General features: G+C 47.5%; 1 protein-coding gene across 1 annotated transcript in view; it reads left to right on the forward strand.

The window, feature by feature from the left end:
* The window catches only part of dld (deltaD), a 63,177-nt gene that overhangs the window by 22,861 nt on the left and 19,903 nt on the right, over window positions 1-20,413 (forward strand). Inside the window, exons 4-10 of the mRNA XM_086009824.1 lie at window positions 2,126-2,194; window positions 4,409-4,478; window positions 4,973-5,073; window positions 6,737-6,880; window positions 7,230-7,331; window positions 10,404-10,594; window positions 10,745-10,915. Coding sequence (XP_085865950.1) covers window positions 2,126-2,194; window positions 4,409-4,478; window positions 4,973-5,073; window positions 6,737-6,880; window positions 7,230-7,331; window positions 10,404-10,594; window positions 10,745-10,915 — 848 coding nt within the window. The remainder of the gene's footprint in view (window positions 1-2,125; window positions 2,195-4,408; window positions 4,479-4,972; window positions 5,074-6,736; window positions 6,881-7,229; window positions 7,332-10,403; window positions 10,595-10,744; window positions 10,916-20,413) is intronic.

Here is a 20,413-nt window from a genome sequence, read left to right on the forward strand (position 1 = left end):
ATCGTGTTTGACTAATCTGCTGGAATTTTTTGAGGAAGTAACTGGTAAAATAGATGGGGGAGAGCCAGTGGATGTGGTGTACCTTGACTTCCAGAAAGCCTTCGATAAGGTTCCACACAAAAGATTATCATGCAAAATTAAGGCTCATGGGATTGGGGGCAAAGTATTAACGTGGATAGAGAACTGGCTGGCGGATAGAAAACAGAGAGTTGGAATAAACGGCTCGTTTTCGGAGTGGCAGGCAGTGACCAGCGGGGTGCCGCAAGGATCTGTCCTGGGACCCCAGCTGTTCACAATATATATAAATGATCTGGATCAGGGAATTGGATGCAATATTTCCAAATTCGCTGACGACACTAAACTAGGAGGAGGGGTGGGCTCTGATGAGGATGTCAGGAGGCTACAGTGCGATTTGGACAGGTTGGGGGAATGGGCGGATACGTGGCAGATGCACTATAATGTGGATAAATGCGAGGTTATCCACTTTGGGGGTAAAAACAGGAGGGTAGATTATTATCTAAATGGCAATAGATTGGGAGATGGGGAAGTGCAGAGGGACCTGGGTGTTCTTGTGCACCAGTCACTGAAGGAGAGCATGCAGGTGCAACAGGCGATTAAGAAGGCAAATGGTATGTTGGCCTTCATATCAAGGGGGTTCGAGTATAGGAATAGGGATACCTTACTACAGCTGTACAAGGTGCTGGTGAGACCGCATCTGGAGTATTGTGTACAGTTTTGGTCGCCCCATCTGCGGAAGGATGTTCTTGCCATGGAAAGAGTGCAACGGCGATTCACCAGGCTGATACCTGGAATGGCGGGAATGACCTACGAAGAGAGATTAAATAGTTTGGGCTTGTACTCACTGGAGTTTAGAAGATTGAGAGGGGATCTCATCGAAACATATAAAATTATGGCAGGCCTGGACAGGCTGAATTCAGAGAGAATGTTTCCAATGGCCGGGGAGCACAGAACCAGGGGCCACAGTCTAAAAATAGCGGGCAAATCATTTAAAACAGAGATGAGGAAGAATTTCTTCACTCAAAGAGTGGTGAGCCTGTGGAATTCCCTGCCACAGAGGGCTGTGAAGGCTAATTCAATAAATATTTTCAAGAGAGAATTGGATATATTTCTGAAGGCTAAGGGGATTAAGGGTTACGGAGAAAAGGCGGGGACGGGGTACTGAACTGGTAAGATCAGCTATGATCTCAGACGAAGATCAGCCATGATCTCATTGAATGGCGGAGCAGGCTCGAAGGGCCGAATGGCCTACTCCTGTTCCTATCTCTATGTTTCTATGTTGTATTGGAGAGGATGGTCAGTTGTTGTATTGGGGAGGATGGTCAGTTGTTGTATTGGGGAGGATGGTCAGTTGTTGTATGGGAGAGGATGGTCAGTTGTTGTATTGGAGAGGATGTTCAGTTGTTGTATTGGGGAGGATGGTCAGTTGTTGTATTGGAGAAGATGGTCAGTTGTTGTATTGGGGAGGATGGTCGGTTGTTGTATTGGAGAGGATGGTCGGTTGTTGTATTGGAGAGGATGGTCAGTTGTTGTATTGGGGAGGATGGTCGGTTGTTGTATTGGAGAGGATGGTCGGTTGTTGTATTGGAGAGGATGGTCAGTTGTTGTATTGGAGAGGATGGTCAGTTGTTGTATTGGGGAGGATGGTCAGTTGTTGTATTGGAGAGGATGGTCAGTTGTTGTATTGGGGAGGATGGTCAGTTGTTGCATTGGGGAGGATGGTCGTTTGTTGTATTGGCTCGAAGGGCCGAATGGCCTACTCCTGTTCCTATCTCTATGTTTCTATGTTTCTATTACAGTCTCGAAGTGAAAGGCTATTTCAGAAACTTTGTGAATCTTTACTGTTACCATTGTTCTACGATAACTGAACATGTTGAGGTTCATCCAGAATGTTTAAAACAGCCAGTGTGTATTCAGAAAAGGCAAATGTACTATTGATACGGTCTTTATTGCCAGACAACTTCAGGAACAGTGTCGAGAACAATACTTGGACTTTTACTGTGTCTTTGATCGTTTAGTTACAGGACAGGCTGAGAGCTGGTGTTAATCCAGCACACATTTTTTTAAATACTTTTAATATGTTAACATTCATTTTTAAACCTTTTAGACTGTCTGTGTGGAAAAGAACGATACGTTGGGTGGAACATGTTTGAACGTGGGATGTATCCCCTCCAAAGTAAGTACTCGCTCAATATGTGACGCACTGCATCATTTTTAATCAATGCCGTATTAGTACACTGTCGTATATTGATGCACTGTGGTATCGGTCCGTGTATTGATGCGCTGTGGTATCGGTCCGTGTATTGATGCACTGTGGCATCGGTCCATGTATTGATACGCTGTATTGGTCCGTGTATTGATGCACTGCGGTATCGGTCCGTGTATTGATGCACTGCGGTATCGGTCCGTATATTGATGCACTGCGGTATCGGTCCGTGTATTGATGCACTGTGGTATCGGTCCGTGTATTGATGCACTGTATCGGTCCGTGTATTGATACGCTGTATCGGTCCGTGTATTGATGCACTGCGGTATCGGTCCGTGTATTGATGCACTGCGGTATCGGTCCGTGTATTGATGCACTGCGGTATCGGTCCGTGTATTGATGCACTGCGGTATCGGTCCGTGTATTGATGCACTGTGGTATCGGTCCGTGTATTGATGCACTGTGGTATCGGTCTGTGTATTGATACGCTGTGGTATCGGTCCGTGTATTGATGCACTGTGGTATCGGTCCGTGTATTGATGCCCTGTGGTATCGGTCCGTGTATTGATGCACTGTGGTATCGGTCCGTGTATTGATGCACTGTGGTATCGGTCCGTGTATTGATGCACTGTGGTATCGGTCCGTGTATTGATGCACTGTGGTATCGGTCCGTGTATTGATGCACTGTGGTATCGGTCCGTGTATTGATGCGCTGTGGTATCGGTCCGTGTATTGATGCGCTGTGGTATCGGTCCGTGTATTGATGCGCTGTGGTATCGGTCCGTGTATTGATGCGCTGTGGTATCGGTCCGTGTATTGATGTGCTGTGGTATCGGTCCGTGTATTGATGTGCTGTGGTATCGGTCCGTGTATTGATGCGCTGTGGTATCGGTCCGTGTATTGATGCGCTGTGGTATCGGTCCGTGTATTGATACGCTGTATCGGTCCGTGTATTGATGCACTGTGGTATCGGTCCGTGTATTGATGCACTGTGGTATCGGTCCGTGTATTGATACGCTGTGGTATCGGTCCGTGTATTGATACGCTGTATCGGTCCGTATATTGATGCACTGTGGTATCGGTCCGTGTATTGATGCACTGTGGTATCGGTCCGTGTATTGATGCACTGTGGTATCGGTCCGTGTATTGATACGCTGTATCGGTCCGTATATTGATGCACTGTGGTATCGGTCCGTGTATTGATGCACTGTGGTATCGGTCCATGTATTGATACGCTGTATTGGTCCGTGTATTGATGCACTGCGGTATCGGTCCGTATATTGATGCACTGCGGTATCGGTCCGTGTATTGATGCACTGTGGTATCGGTCCGTGTATTGATGCACTGTATCGGTCCGTGTATTGATACGCTGTATCGGTCCGTGTATTGATGCACTGCGGTATTGGTCCGTGTATTGATGCACTGTATTGGTCCGTGTATTGATGCACTGTGTCGTATCGGTCCGTGTATTGATGCACTGTATCGGTCCGTGTATTGATACGCTGTATCGGTCCGTGTATTGATGCACTGTATTGGTCCGTGTATTGATGCACTGTATCGGTCCGTATATTGATGCACTGTATTGGTCCGTGTATTGATGCACTGTCGTATCGGTCCGTGTATTGATACGCTGTATCGGTCCGTGTATTGATGCGCTGCGGTATCGGTCCGTGTATTGATGCGCTGTGGTATCGGTCCGTGTATTGATGCACTGTCGTATCGGTCCGTGTATTGATGCACTGTGGCATCGGTCCGTGTATTGATGCACTGCGGTATCGGTCCGTGTATTGATGCACTGTGGCATCGGTCCGTGTATTGATGCACTGTCGTATCGGTCCGTGTATTGATGCACTGTCGTATCGGTCCGTGTATTGATGCACTGTCGTATCGGTCCGTGTATTGATGCACTGTATCGGTCCGTGTATTGATGCACTGTCGTATCAGTCCGTGTATTGATGCACTGTCGTATCGGTCCGTGTATTGATGCGCTGTGGTATCGGTCCGTGTATTGATGCACTGCGGTATCGGTCCGTGTATTGATGCGCTGTGGTATCGGTCCGTGTATTGATGCACTGCGGTATCGGTCCGTGTATTGATGCACTGTCGTATCGGTCCGTGTATTAATGCTTTACATATCACCTCTAAGATTAGCTACTTAATCAATGTTGTGATTATTGTTTGAAGGCGTTGCTGAATAACTCCTATCTTTATCACTTGGCCCACGGGAAGGACTTTGCCAGCAGAGGGATTGAAAGTAAGTCGATCTCTCGTTTATTGCCCTCTGTCTTCTCTTCCCTACCTACTTGTGTTCATTTTAGTACAAGATTTGGTTAGTAATTGAAGGTGAGTAACCTGGAGTTGATCATTACTCGCGCTCAGTTCCTCACTGATGCCCCCCTTTAATAATGCTGTTTTATATGTAAAATTTGAAGAACAAATTATTTTTTTCTTTAAATTGTCTTTGCTATGTTACCCTGCCTCCCTGATTATAAAATCTAAACAAAATGCATGAAGTTGGTCATCTCGTGGCTTATTTCAATGCAGATTATGTGATCTGGCCATTTGTTGTCGGGGGGTGAGAGCCCATTTTGCTCGGGGACTGTTTCGTTCACGTTCAGTTGAGGCAGATGTGCTTTGACAATATTGCAGACATCATGCAAGTATTTGCCATGGGAAATGCCCCAAATCCCCTTCCAATACAAACCTCCGCCTCCCTTGCAAGTTATACTACTTCATTTTGTTTTAAAGTCACAGGAATGAATCTTAACCTGGAGAAGATGATGGAACAAAAGAACAGTGCGGTGAAGTCATTGACCGGTGGAATTGCCCATTTATTTAAACAAAATAAGGTTCGTTTTGGACCTAGCTTGATGAGCTGTGTTTTTTGCAGGCGGTGTTGGGCCGAGAGCTCACTCACTCCGTGCTTTGCCTGCTTTAGTCGGGTAATGGAGAATCGGTCTTCCACGGAGCTGTGACAGAACATGGCCACGTTTGATTAACTGCGAGTTTCAGATTTTCAATAGCTGGTCCCTGTCACTTGAGCATTGCTCATTATTATGCTTTTTAAGATCAGAATTCAAGTTTTGTTTTTTACATTTTGAAATATATTTAAAAATTCACATACTTCTAAATGGAGGAAATTCTGTCTTTTAAATTTAGCAATATTTGCACATTTTAAATTTAGCACCAATGGTTTGGGCGTGAAATGTAGAGGACCCGAGGCTAGGCCTTTGTTTGTACTGATATTCCCTGATCTGTAGTGTGTGCTCCTGTATTGCAGTGAGGCAGTCTGAAACCTCGGCTAAAACCGTCCACATTAGTTTCACTCTCCTGCACTGTCTGATTTGCTTCCTGCACTTCACACACACACACACACACACACACTTTCTGCAATTTTACTAGAGGAGACAATCTTGTTTGGCGATTGGCCAACCAGACAGAGATAAAGCAAGTTCGAATGACAGCCTCCAATGCTTTACTGTCCCAGTGAGACACTTGGTACTCTGCTGAGAACTAACTGTCCAAACACACAAACCTTTTAACTTTAGTGTCAGCTGTGGCTCAGTGGGCAGCACACTCGCCTCTGAGTCAGAAGGTTGTGGGTTCAAGTCCCACTCCAGGGACTTGAGCACATAAAGCTAGGCTGGCACTCCCAGTGCAGTGCTGAGGGAGTGTTACACTGTCAGCGGTGCCGTCTTTTGGATGAGACGTTAAACGAGAGCCTGCTCTCTCGGGTGGATGTAAAAATCCCATGGCACTATTTCAAAGAAGAGCAGGGGAGTTCTCCCCGGTGTTCCGGCCAATATTTATCCCTCAATCAACATAACAAAAACAGATTATCTGGTCATTATCACATTGCTGTTTGTGGGAGCTTGCTGTGCGCAAATTGGCAGCCGCGTTTACTACATTACAACAGTGACTGCACTTCAAAAAGTACTTCATTGGCTGTAAAGCGCCGTGAGACGTCTGGTGGTCGTGAAAGGCGCTATATACAGGAAACTCTCGATTTACTGGCACCTAAATAACCGGAAATCTCTGTTAACCGGCAAAATTCAGGAGTAGGTTCAGGTAAGTTTTACTTCATATTAGTGGCCGTTCCTGGATTTGTGGCTGTGTAACTGGGGTTCCTGCACTTGTTGCTAAGCAACAGGGACGCTTGGTCTGTGGCCGGGGTTCCTGCACCTGTTGCTAAGCAACAGGGAAGCCTGGATTTGTTGCTGTGTACGGAGCTCTCGTACCTTTTACTATACCTCGCTGTAATCCGGACTTTTTGATAAACCAGCACCACGCCGGTCCCGTCGGTGCTGGATAAAGAAGAGGTTCCTGTAAATGCAAGTCTTTAACTTGGATTTTGAAACGTGCAATCTTTCTTTGTCACGAGGCTAATTCTCCCCCATCTTTTTAAAAAGGGATGACATTTTAAGCATTGCTTATTTGAGAAGTTTGACTTGCATTTGAATAAAAGAATAAAGCGTCTTGATATTTGTCTGTCTCTTTCCATTTCTCTACCAGGTGACACATGTCCAAGGGCACGGTAAGATTACCGGGAAAAACCAGGTCACAGCTCACTGCAGTGACGGCAGCACACAAATCATCAACTCCAAGAACATCCTCATCGCCACAGGGTCGGAGGTTACACCTTTCCCTGGTATTCAGGTACATCTATTAACTCGAAGGAAAGAAGGGCTATTCTTGAGTTTGAAAAGTTCTCCTGTTTTGACAGTAACTATTTGGTTAATACGAAGTGCGCCATCCCGATCTGTTTCACAATGTGTTTCATGGAAATTGCAGCACTGAAGGTGGCCATTCAGCCCATCGTCCTGGTGCTGACTCGAGTGGGCACTATCCACACTAATCCCATTTCTCTGCCCATTCCCCATGTTTGCCGCATCCTGTCTACTTTGAAGACTTGTGCTTTGTACGTGTGGAACCTGTTCATGTTCTTTACCCGAAAGTCAATTACTTAAGAGTTTAAATTAACAACATTAATATGCCATGCCCACAGATTGATGAAGAGACTGTTGTGTCTTCGACGGGAGCCTTATCATTGAAGCAAGTTCCTGAGAAGATGGTGGTTATTGGTGCTGGTGTCATTGGTGTTGAATTGGTAAGGAAATGGAAAAGATGAAAATTATTCTTTAAATGATGTTGGAAACTGCAGAAATGAGAGCCCTCTGTTTAAAAACGATGAATCATAGAATCATACAGCACAGAAGCAGGCCGTTCAGCCCATCGTGGCTGTGCCGGCTCTCCAATTAGCCCCCCCCCCCGGCTCTTCCCCCATAGCCCTGCAAATGTTTCCCCTTCAAGTATTTCTCTAATTCCCTTTTGAAAGTTACTGTTGAATCTGCTTCCACTGCCCTTTCAGGCAGCGTGTTCCCGATCTGTACTCTGCATAAAAAAAATTCTTCTCATCTCCCCTCTGGTTCTTTTGCCAATTACAGGAAACTTTGAGCTATCCGGAAGTTGAATGTCCGGCAACTTTGATCTAACGGCTGAAATCAGCAGCCGTTTTGGTTAGGTGTTTTTTTTTCTCCGAGCATTCTTTTCACAGGCAGGCTCTGGAAAGCGTCTTTGTCGCTTAGCAACAGCTTCAGAGACGCTTCCAAGCTACTGGGCCGAGTGTTTACAAGCTGTTGCTGAGCAACAGTGTTTGTGGTCAGATACGGCAGGCTCTAGAAAGCGTCTCTGTATCTTAGCAACAGCTTCAGAGATGCTTCCAAGCCACGGTCAGATACTGCGATGAAAAGCTCCTATCTGATAACATTGACGCTGGTCTATCCAGAGCTTTTAAAAAAACGGCAGTAGCTCGGTCCCATGGGTGCCGGATAGCACAAAGTTTCCTGTATCTTCAATCTGTGTCCTCTGGCTACCGACCCTCCTGCCAGTGGAAACAGTTACTCCCGATCTACTCTATCAAAACCCCATAGCATTTTGAACACCTCTATATTAAATCCCCAATTAATATTCTCTACTCTAAGGCGAACAATCGCTGCTTCTCCAGTCTCCCCACGTAACTGAAGTCCCTCATTCCTGGAACCATTCCAGTAAAACTCTTCCACACCCTCTCCAGGGCCTTGACATCCTTCCTAAAGTGCGGTGCCCAGAATTAGACACAGTACTCCAGCTGAAGCCGAACCAGTGTTTTATAAAGGTTCAGCATAACTTCCTTGCTTTTGTAGTCTGTCTCTATTACTAAAACCATTTATTAATTAGTGTGGCAAAAAATGACGCCAGTTTTAAAAATATCGGTTATCTGCTAGTCACCCTTCAATAATGGTGCATGTCAGCACGGTGTGATTTCCAGCACCTGTAGGACACTAAAGCCCCAAATCAAAACGCCTTCTGGTCTCGTGGAGACTGGCATTCTGAAAATCCCCGAGATTGGAAGCCCATTCCCGGTGATACATGATATCCAGACAAATGGTGCCACAGGTTTTGTAGGCAAGCTTCCACTTTTAATAAGAGTAGAGGTAATAAGAAAAATGAATCATTAAGTTTATTAATACATATTTAATGAGTTAAAGTAAGATGTTAGAACACTTCCGTTAGGAGAAAATCTGTGGCCCTGAACACCAGCGTACAACATGTCGACTTGCACATTCTGTGGTTTGTCCTTCAGCGACTGTCTGTGTATGGGATTGTGTTTTTTCACATGCTGTTGTTGATTCCGCGATGCACAACATGTCACCTTCCTCCAAAAAAATATGCAGAAACTGGCAGTGCCCAGATCAGCTCTCGAATGAAGATTCTAACCGGCCAAGCCTGCTGATCAAGCGACTGCTGCAGGATTAATGCTCCCCGATTTAGAAATAATATTCCGACTGATAAATGTGCGACTGAGATCCCTTACCCCACAGGTACTCCTGTGAAAATTTCAGGTTTACACAATGATTCCTGGACCAGCTCTAGTAATTTAAATATAGGCGGCTTTTCTCGCTCCATAGTTTCCCAACACATTAGTTAAACTTTCTGAAAGAATATTCTCTTCATTCCTTTGGAGGGGGAAGAAGCAGGTTTTCTGACAGCTCGACCATTCGAGCAAGACAAAAGCTGCTGTATTTCAATCTCCGGCCTCCCTATACACCTCAGGACATGTGTAAAGAATCTGTTCTCCCCACCTGTTCCCTCACGCTTCCCTCAGACACTGCTGTGGTTTAGTCCCATGGTGCCATCAGCCCTCGAACACATTGTCCACTGGCCCAGGCAGACTGACTGTGCAGGGTGTCACAGCCAGGCCTGATCTGGTTCCCAATAAACAAGCATGCTGATGCCCTTTCCAGCAGGGCTGATTGGATGTCTATCAGGAGCAGGAACCTGCCTGTTCCTTCCCCCACACAGCTGCCCAGCAGAGATCTGCGAACTGTGCAGACTGGAAGTCCCATAGTGCCTTCTAATCTGTGTGATTTACTGCCTCCATCCACTCTGCCATCGGAGGATCAGATAGAACATGCACTCGGTTGTGCTGGGGTGATGGAGCGTTTAAAGAAACACCAGGATCTCGGGAGTGATCTCAATCATGGCTCCTAAAGATGGCCCTGCAGGAATCGACAGATCCCTAACTGAAGTACTGAGGTCGAGTCAGTCCAATAATAAAACGAAGTTTAATGTAAACTAGAGAACAAACAATGGTATGCAGGAGAAACAATCAACAGGTATTTTCTTAATGCTGGCTTCACGAGGTCTGAACTGGGAACCTCCCAGTCTGACATCATGACGTCATCACGTTTCCCGCCGTTCGGGACGTCGCGTGACCAACGTGATGACGTCATCACGCTGGTTCTGGGACCTACCCAGAACTGGCTATTTACATACAGTAAACAACTTGGGTGCTGTAGCACTCTGTTAAAGGCAGTTATACAGGAGTCCCTTGGTGGCTTTGCCACAGCCCAACACTTGATTGGCCTCTCCAGGCACTAGGGCCTTGTATACTTTTGACCCTTGTTTGCTCTGCCTCCTGTGGGAGAATGATGTCCTGGCCCTGTGAGGCAGCCCCACAGAAGTGTCAGGAATAGTTTGCAGCAATGAGATTCCCCCGGCGTACCAAACATCTGCTACCGCCCACCACTGCCACAGAGAGGGAAATGAACCAGTGCTCCTGTTGCAATATTGAATGAGTTGGTGTGTATGTCACAGCAACGGGTGTTTGGTGGAAGCTGTAATATTCATCTGTCTTCAGGGCTCCGTGTGGCAGCGCCTTGGTTCCGAAGTGACAGCTGTTGAATTCCAGGGACATGTTGGAGGAATCGGGATCGACATGGAGATCTCCAAGAATTTTCAGCGCATTCTTCAGAAGCAGGGTTTGAAGTTCAAGCTTAACACAAAGGTTACTGCAGCAATGAAGAGACCTGATGGAAAGATTGATGTTTCGTGAGTATGAAATGTGTGTGTCCGGATTGGATTGATAAAGGGTGTTTGGAAGATGTAATCACTCTAAATCCCGTTTATATACCTGTGTGCAGAAAGGTGCGTGGAGCTCACATCAGGCACACTTTGAAGTGTTTCATCTGCTTTCTCTAGTATTGAGGCTGCAGCTGGTGGAAAGGTGGATGTGATCATTTGTGATGTGCTGCTGGTGAGCATTGGACGTCGTCCCTTCACTGACGGTCTGGGACTGCAGGAGATGGGGATTGAATTCGATAAGAAAGGTCGGATACCAGTCAACAATCGCTTCCAGACAAAAATCCCAAGGTAAGTGGTCCCTGTCCATGGCTGTAGGGTTACTGAATCCCCTGTTTTACCGGACGATCACCTCCACTCTACAGCACGATCATTCCAGAAATAGTGCCTTGGCTGTGAACAGTTCAGTGTGCGAGTGTGTAACCGAGCCGTGAAGGGTTCAGTGCGAGTGCGTAACCGAGCTGTGAAGGGTTCAGTGCGAGTGTGTAACCGAGCCGTGAAGGGTTCAGTGCGAGTGTGTAACCGAGCCGTGAAGGGTTCAGTGCGAGTGTGTAACCGAGCCGTGAAGGGTTCAGTGCGAGTGTGTAACCGAGCCGTGAAGGATTCAGTGCGAGTGTGTAACCGAGCCGTGAAGGGTTCAGTGCGAGTGTGTAACCGAGCCGTGAAGGGTTCAGTGCGAGTGTGTAACCGAGCCGTGAAGGGTTCAGTGCGAGTGTGTAACCGAGCCGTGAAGGGTTCAGTGCGAGTGTGTAACCGAGCCGTGAAGGGTTCAGTGCGAGTGTGTAACCGAGCCGTGAAGGGTTCAGTGCGAGTGTGTAACCGAGCCGTGAAGGGTTCAGTGCGAGTGTGTAACCGAGCCGTGAAGGGTTCAGTGCGAGTGTGTAACCGAGCCGTGAAGGGTTCAGTGCGAGTGTGTAACCGAGCCGTGAAGGGTTCAGTGCGAGTGTGTAACCGAGCCGTGAAGGGTTCAGTGTGTGTGTGTGTAACCGAGCCGTGAAGGGTTCAGTGCGAGTGTGTAACCGAGCCGTGAAGGGTTCAGTGCGAGTGTGTAACCGAGCCGTGAAGGGTTCAGTGCGAGTGTGTAACCGAGCCGTGAAGGGTTCAGTGCGAGTGTGTAACCGAGCTGTGAAGGGTTCAGTGCGAGTGTGTAACCGAGCTGTGAAGGGTTCAGTGCGAGTGTGTAACCGAGCCGTGAAGGGTTCAGTGTGTGAGTGTGTAACCGAGCCGTGAAGGGTTCAGTGTGTGAGTGTGTAACCGAGCCGTGAAGGGTTCAGTGTGTGAGTGTGTAACCGAGCCGTGAAGGGTTCAGTGTGTGAGTGTGTAACCGAGCCGTGAAGGGTTCAGTGTGCGAGTGTGTAACCGAGCCGTGAAGGGTTCAGTGTGTGAGTGTGTAACCGAGCCGTGAAGGGTTCAGTGTGTGAGTGTGTAACCGAGCTGTGAAGGGTTCAGTGTGCGAGTGTGTAACCGAGCCGTGAAGGGTTCAGTGCGAGTGTGTAACCGAGCCGTGAAGGGTTCAGTGCGAGTGTGTAACCGAGCTGTGAAGGGTTCAGTGCGAGTGTGTAACCGAGCCGTGAAGGGTTCAGTGTGTGAGTGTGTAACCGAGCCGTGAAGGGTTCAGTGTGTGAGTGTGTAACCGAGCCGTGAAGGGTTCAGTGTGTGAGTGTGTAACCGAGCTGTGAAGGGTTCAGTGCGAGTGTGTAACCGAGCCGTGAAGGGTTCAGTGTGTGAGTGTGTAACCGAGCCGTGAAGGGTTCAGTGTGTGAGTGTGTAACCGAGCCGTGAAGGGTTCAGTGTGCTAGTGTGTAACCGAGCCGTGAAGGGTTCAGTGTGTGAGTGTGTAACCGAGCCGTGAAGGGTTCAGTGTGCGAGTGTGTAACCGAGCCGTGAAGGGTTCAGTGTGTGAGTGTGTAACCGAGCTGTGAAGGGTTCAGTGTGCGAGTGTGTAACCGAGCCGTGAAGGGTTCAGTGTGTGAGTGTGTAACCGAGCTGTGAAGGGTTCAGTGTGCGAGTGTGTAACCGAGCCGTGAAGGGTTCAGTGTGTGAGTGTGTAACCGAGCTGTGAAGGGTTCAGTGCGAGTGTGTAACCGAGCCGTGAAGGGTTCAGTGTGAGTGTGTAACCGAGCCGTGAAGGGTTCAGTGTGTGAGTGTGTAACCGAGCCGTGAAGGGTTCAGTGTGCGAGTGTGTAACCGAGCTGTGAAGGGTTCAGTGTGCGAGTGTGTAACCGAGCCGTGAAGGGGTGAGTGTGTAACCGAGCTGTGAAGGGTTCAGTGTGCGAGTGTGTAACCGAGCCGTGAAGGGTTTAGTGTGTGAGTGTGTAACCGAGCCGTGAAGGGTTTAGTGTGTGAGTGTGTAACCGAGCCGTGAAGGGTTCAGTGTGTGAGTGTGTAACCGAGCCGTGAAGGGTTCAGTGTGTGAGTGTGTAACCGAGCCGTGAAGGGTTCAGTGCGAGTGTGTAACCGAGCCGTGAAGGGTTCAGTGTGTGAGTGTGTAACCGAGCCGTGAAGGGTTCAGTGTGTGAGTGTGTAACCGAGCCGTGAAGGGTTCAGTGTGTGAGTGTGTCAACACTGAGGAGGACTGCAACAAATTACAAGAAGACATTAATAAACTTGCAGAATGGGCATATAATTGGCAAATGAATTTGAACACAGATAAAGGTGAGGTATTGCATTTTGGTAAGAAATAAATAGTGAGGTCACATATTACTTGGAAAATAAGAATCTAAATGAGGTAGAACAGCAAAGGGATGTGGGAGTATAAGTCACTAAAAGTAGCGGCGAAGGTTAATATGACCATAAAAAAGCAAACCAAGCACTAGGGTTTATTTCTAGAGGATAGAATTGAAAAGTAGTGAAGTTTTGCTAAACCTGTATCGAACCTTGGTTAGACCACACTTGGAGTACGGCGTACAGTTCTGGTTGCCATGTTATAAACCGGATATAGAGGCACTGGAGAGGGTGCAGAGAAGATTTACAAGGATGATCCCAGGCACGTGAGGTTATAATGATCAGGAAAACATAAAACAGACTTGGGTCCCTTTTTCTCTTTGAAAGAGAAGGCTGAGGGGTGACCTAATCGAGGTCTTTACAATGATGAGAGGTTAGGGTAAGTAGAGACCTACTCTGTCTACTCTGGGGAAGAGCAAAGCTAGAGGCCATCAATAGAAGATCGTCACCAAGAAATCCAATCGGGAATTCAGAAAGAACTTCTTTACCCAGAGAGTGGTGAGAATGTGGAACTCGCTACCACAGGGAGTGGTTGAGGCAAATAGTATCGATACATTTAAGGGGAGGCTGGACAAACACGAGGGAGAAGGGGATAGAATCATAGAATGGTTACAGCACGGAAGAAGGCCATTCGACCCATCAAGCCCGTGCCGACTCTCGGCTAGTCCCATTCCCCTGCCCTTTCCCTGTAATCCTGCACATTTTTTTCCTTCAGATACTTATCCAACTCTCTTCTGAAAGATAAAATTGAATCTGCCTCCACCACCCTTTCAGGCAGTGCATTCCAGATCCTAATCACTCGCTGTGTAAAAACATTTTTCCTCTGGTTCTTTTGCCAATCACCTTGAATCTGTGCTCTCTGGTTATTGACCCTTCAGCCATTCGAAACCGTTTCTCTTTATTTACTCTACCTAAACCCCTCATGATTTTAAACCCCTCTATCAAGTCTCCTCTTGGCCTTCTCTGCTCTGAGGAGAACAGTCCCAGCTTCTCCAGTCTATCCACATTACTGTATTCCCTCAGCCCTGGAACCATTCTGGTAAATCTCCTCTGTATCCTCTCCAAAGCCTTCACGTCCTTCCTAAAGTGCGGTGCCTGGAATTGGACACAATACTCCAGCTGGGGCTGAACTAGTGTTTTATAAAGGTTTAGCATAACTTCCTGGCTTTTGTACCCTCTGCCTCTTTATAAAGCCCAGGATCACATACACTTTATTAACTGCTTTGTTAACCTGTCCTGCCACCTTCAAAGATTTGTGTAGACACATCCCCAGGTCGCTCTGTTCTTGCACCACTGTTCCCCCTAAGCTGCGCGCTTATGTGGCCGTGCAGCACTCTTGATTGGGCCGCGCAGTTAAATAAGTGCGCCACGCACTGCCCCTCCCGCAGCGAACTGAAGCTTTGCGCCGGGGGCGCTGACTCAAATCCAGCAGCTGCAAGGCAACCGCACCTCACTGACCGCTGTCTGTTTGGCAGGCCGTGTGATTGGCAGGCCTGTCCAGCCACTGACGTGCGTTTGCAGACTTTCTCAACCAGGGTTCAGTGGCCAATCAGTGCAAAGGGAAGGCAGGACTCTCCTCAGATAATGAAGCAGTCCATGCCCGCATGCAACAAGACCTGGACAACGTTGAGGCTTGGGCTGATAAGTGGCAGGTAACATTCGTGCCAGGCAATGACTATCTCCAACAAGCGAGAGTCTAAACACCGCCCCTTGACATTCAATGGCTTTACCATCGCCGAATCCCCCACCATCACCATTGACCAGAAACTTAACTGGACCAGCCACATAAATACTGTGGCAACAAGAGCAGGTCAGAGGCTGGGTATTCTGAGACGAGTGTCTCACCTCCTGACTCCCCAAAGCCTTTCCACCATCTACAAGGCACAAGTCAGGAGTGTGATGGAATACTCTCCACTTGCCTGGATGAGTGCAGCTCCAACAACACTCAAGAAGCTCGACATCAGCCAGGACAAAGCAGCCTGTTTAATTGGCACCCCATCCACCACCTTTAAACATTCACTCCCTCCACCACCAGCGTACCATGGCTGCAATGTGTACCACCTACAAGATGCATTGCAGCAACTCGCCAAGGCTTCTTTGGCAGCACCTCCCAAACCCACAACCTCTACTGCCTAGAAGGACAAGGGCAGCAGGCGCATGGGAACACCACCACCTCCAAATTCCCCTCCAAGTCACACACCATCCTGACTTGGAAATATATCGCCGATCCTTCATCGTCGCTGGGTCAAAATCCTAGAACTCCCTCCCTAACAGCACTGTGGGAGCACCTTCACCACACAGACTGCAGGGGTTCAAGAAGGCGGCTCACCACCACCTTCTCAAGGGCAACTAGGGATGGGCAATAAATGCTGGTGCCCACATCCCATAAACAATTTTTTTTTAACTCCCGACATACGTCAGTGGCTGGACCGGCCTGCCAATCGGACAGGGCCTGCCAATCTCGCGGCTGCCAGTGAGGGGCGGTTACTGCGCAGCTGCCGCCTCTGGTCAGCGTCACCGGCACACTGCAGCTTCGTGCTGTGCGAGTGCGGCCCGAGGGGGTTATTAGACAGTCAAAGAAAAGCAAGTCAGTATGTACCTCAGTAACCCGAGTGCTGTCAGCTCGCAATCCTGGCCAGTAACAAGCGTAGCGTTGAGTTAAAGAAGCATTATTTTACTAATCTGCATCTCCTTTGGAGAGACCAGAAATTCTATCAGGATGTGGATCCAACCAGTCTCGGCCTTTGTTGGTAGTTTCTGGGGGGACTTGTTTCAGACAGAACTTCCATCTGCCCCAAAAATGGCCCCTGATGTCAGGAATGTCCTCATTCTCAGCCTGGTTTATGCAAAGCAGCCAGGATGCCTGCATTAACCAGCCAAACAAGCCATTAGCCAGTGGGTCCAGGCATGGGTGTTAGCCAAAAATGCAAGCATTATCAGAAAATCAAACCCGATTGGTCATTTGACATCACTGGCACAATGATTCGGCAGTACTTAACCCAAATATAACTGCTACTCTTTGTTTATGGCTCAAATGCTTTTGGATCAGCTGTTTGATTTGACACCAGTTTTGGGGCCATTCACTTTGGTCCCCAATTTGAACAGGCAAAGGCTGAAACACTTCGCTTAAGAACATAAGAAATAGGAGCAGGAGTAGGCCATACAGCCCTTCAAGTCTGCTCCACCATTCAATAAGATCATGGCTGATCTTCGACCTCAACTCCACTTTCCCGCCCAATCCCCATTTCCCTCGAGTCCAAAAATCTATCGATCTCTCTTGAATATACTCAATGATTCAGCATCCACAGCCCTCTGGGGTAGAGAATTCCAAAGATTCACAGCCCTCTGAAGAAATTCCTCCTCATCTCAGTCTTAAATGGTCGACCCCTTATCCTGAGACTCTGCCCCCTAGTTCGAGACTCTCCAGCCAGGGGAAACAACCTCTCAGCGTCTACCCTGTCAATCCCCCTCAGAATCTTATGTTTCAATGAGATCCCCTCTCATTCTTCTAAACTCCAGAGTGCAGATGAATGCGTGGCTGGAAGGATGGTGCAGGAGGAAGGGCTTTAGATTCCTGAGGCATTGGGACCATTTCTGGAGGAGGTGGGACCTGTACAAGCCAGACGGGTTGCACCTCACCAGAGCTGGGACCAATATCCTCACGGGGGGGTTTGCTAGTGCTGTTGGGGAGGGTTTAAACTAGCTTGGCAGGGGGGTGGGCACCTAAAGAATAGAGTCAGTAGGGAGGGAAGAAAAACTGGAATTGGAAAACAAAAACTTAGAAAGTAAGTTGGAAGGACAGAGGAATCAAGAACTAGATAGTAGTCAACAAGGAGATTTGCCTTCAATGCAAGGAGTATAGCGAACAAGGCAAATGAGCTGAGGACACAGGTAGATACTTGGGACTATGATATTATAGCTATTAACAGACGTGGCTGAAAGAGGGGCAGGTATGGCAGCTCAACATTCCTGGTTACAGGATTTTCAGATGGGATAGAGAGGGAGGTAAAAAGGGAGGGGGGGGTCGTGGTATTGATTAAAGAAACTATTACAGCTGTGAGGAGGGATAATATGTTGGAGGGATCATCAAACGAGGCCATATGGGTCGAATTGAAAAACAAAAAAGGGGCGATCACACTGCTGGGAGTGTACTACAGACCCCCAAACAGTGAGCGGGAGATCGAAGAACAAATATGTAGACAAATTTCTGAAGTGCAAAAACTGTAGGGGATTTCAACTACCCCAATATTGACTGGGATAAAATTAGTGTGAAGGGTATAGAGGGTGCGGAATTCCTAAAATGCATCCAGGAGAACTTTTTTAGCCAATATGTAGCAAGCCCAACAAGGGAGGGGACGGTTCTGGACTTAGTTTTAGGGAATGAAGCTGGGCAGGTAGAAGGCGTATCAGTGAGGGAGCATTTTGGTGCTAGTGACCATAATTCAGTTATATTTAAGGTAGTTATGGAAAAGGACAAGGATAGACCAGGAATAAAAATTCTAAATTGGGAAAAAGCAAATTTTGCTAAGCTCAGAGTGGATTTAGCCATAGGACTGGAAACAGCTACCTGAAGGTAAATCGGTGTCAGAGCAGTGGGAGGCATTCAAGGAGGAGGTCCGGAGGGTTCAGACCAAATATGTGCCCTTAAAGAAAAAAGGTGGGACTAACAAATCTAGAGCCCCTGGATGTCTAGGGACATACAGGGTAGGATAAAGATAAAAAGGGAGGCGTATGACAGATACCGAGGGCTAAATACTCCAGAATCTTTAGAGGAGTACAGAAAGTGCAGGGGGGCAATTAAAAAGGATATTAGGAAAGCAAAGAGGAGCATGAAAAATTCTTGGCAAGTAAAATCAAGGAAAACCCAAAGATGTTTTATAAATATATTAAGAGTAAGGGGATAACTAAAGAAAGGGTAGGGCCTATTAGAGATCATGAGGGTAATCTGTGTGTGGAGGCGGGAGACGTCGGTAGGGTTCTTAATGAATACTTTTTGTCTGTTTTCACAAAGGAGAGGGGCGAAGCAGACATTGCTATCGGGGAGGAGGAGTGTGAAATATTAGATGAAATAAACATAGTGAGAGAGGAAGTATTAAGGGGTTTAGCAGCTTTAAAAGTGGATAAATCCCCAGGCCCGGATGAAATGTACCCCAGGCTGTTAAGCAAAGCAAAAGAGGAAATAGCAGAAGCCCTGACCATCATTTTTCAATCCTCTCTGGCTTCAGGTGTGGGGACGGAGGACTGGAGAACTGCTAATGTGGTACCCTTGTTTAAAAAGGAAGAAAAGGATAGACCGAGTAATTACAGGCCAGTCAGCCTAACCTCGGTGGTGGGGAAATTATTGGAAAGAATTTTGAAGGACAGGATAAATTTTCATTTAGAAAGACACGGATTAATCAAGGATAGTTAGCACGGATTTGTTAAGGGAAGGTCGTGTCTGACAAACTTGATTGAATGTTTTGAGGAGGTAACAAGGAGGGTAGATGAGGGTAGTGCATTTGATGTGGTGTATATGGACTTTAGCAAGGCTTTTGATAAGGTTCCATATGGCAGACTGGTCACAAAGTTAAAAGTCCATGGGATCCAGGGCAAAGTGTCAAGTTGGATTCAAAACTGGCTCGGAGACAGGAAGCAGAGGGTAATGGTTGATGGGTGTTTTTATGACTGGAAGGCTGTTTCCAGTGGGGTTCCGCAGGGCTCAGTACTAGGTCCCTTGCTTTTTGTGGTATATATCAATGATCTAGACTTGAATATATAGGGTAAGATTAAGAAGTTTGCAGATGATACTAAAATCGGCTGTGTGGTTGATACTGAAGAAGGAAGCTGTAGACTGCAGGAAGATATCAATAAATTGGTCAGGTGGGCAGAACAGTGGCAAATGGAATTCAATCCGGAGAAGTGTGAGGTAATGCATTTGGGGAGGGCTAACAAGGAAAGGGAATACACATTAAATGGTAGGACACTGAGTAGTGTAGAGGAACAAAGGGACCTTGGAGTGCATGTCCACAGATCCCTGAAGGTAGCAGGCCAGGTAGATAAGGTGGTTAAGAAGGCATACGGAATGCTTGCCTTTATTAGCTGTGGCATAGAATACAAGAGCAGGGGGGTTATGTTTCAACTGTATAAAACACTAGTTAGGCCTCAGCTAGAGTACTGCGTGCAGTTCTGGTCACCACATTACAGGAAAGATGTGATTGCACTAGAGAGAGTACAGAGGAGATTTACAAGGATGTTGCTGGGAGTAGAGAATCTTAGCTCTGAGGAAAGACTGGATAGGCTGGGTCTGTTTTCCTTGGAACAGAGGAGGCTGATTGAGGTGTATAAAATTATGAGGGGCCTAGATAAAGTGAATAGAAAGGACCTATTGCCCTTAGCAGAGGGGTCAAAAACCAGGGGGCACAGATTTAAAGTAATTGGTGGAAGGTTTAGAGGGGATTTGAGGGGAATTGTCTTCACCCAGAGGGTTGTGGGGGTCTGGAACTCACTGCCTGAAAGGGTGGTAGAGGCAGAAACCCTAACCACATTTTAAAAAGTACTTGGATGTGCACTTGGGATGCTGTAACCTGCAGGGCTACGGACCGAGAGCTGGGAAGTGGGATTAGGCTGGATAGCTCTTTGTTGGCCGGCGCGGACACGATGGGCCAAAATGGCCTCCTTCCGTGCTGTAACTTTCTATGATTCTGTGAGTATCGGCCCAATCTACTCGATCTCTCCTCATAGGACAGCTCTCACCCCAGGGATCAGTCTGGTGAACCTTTGTTGCTCCGCCTCTGAGGCAAGTATGTCCTCCTTCAGATAAGGAGACCAGAACTGTGCCCAGTACTCCAGGTGTGGTCTCACCAGAGCCCTGTACAATTGTAGTAAGACTTCCTACTCGGATTTCCAACATCCGCAGTATTTTGCTATCTTAATAATGGCCCAGTAATTCCTCTCTGAACGCGTGAGTACGGTCGGGGTACTCACGCGTCTGGCCGGAGGAAATGCCCGTGTTCAGCATGCACAGCGCATGCGGGGAAAACCGGCATTTCCAGTCCTCTGAACGAAGGGGTTCAGAGGCACAGCGCG

The sequence above is a fragment of the Somniosus microcephalus genome, chromosome 17 (genome assembly GCF_052327205.1).
Source record: "Somniosus microcephalus isolate GS21.2 chromosome 17, FLI_Smic_1.0, whole genome shotgun sequence".
Classification (NCBI taxonomy): Eukaryota; Metazoa; Chordata; class Chondrichthyes; order Squaliformes; family Somniosidae; genus Somniosus; species Somniosus microcephalus.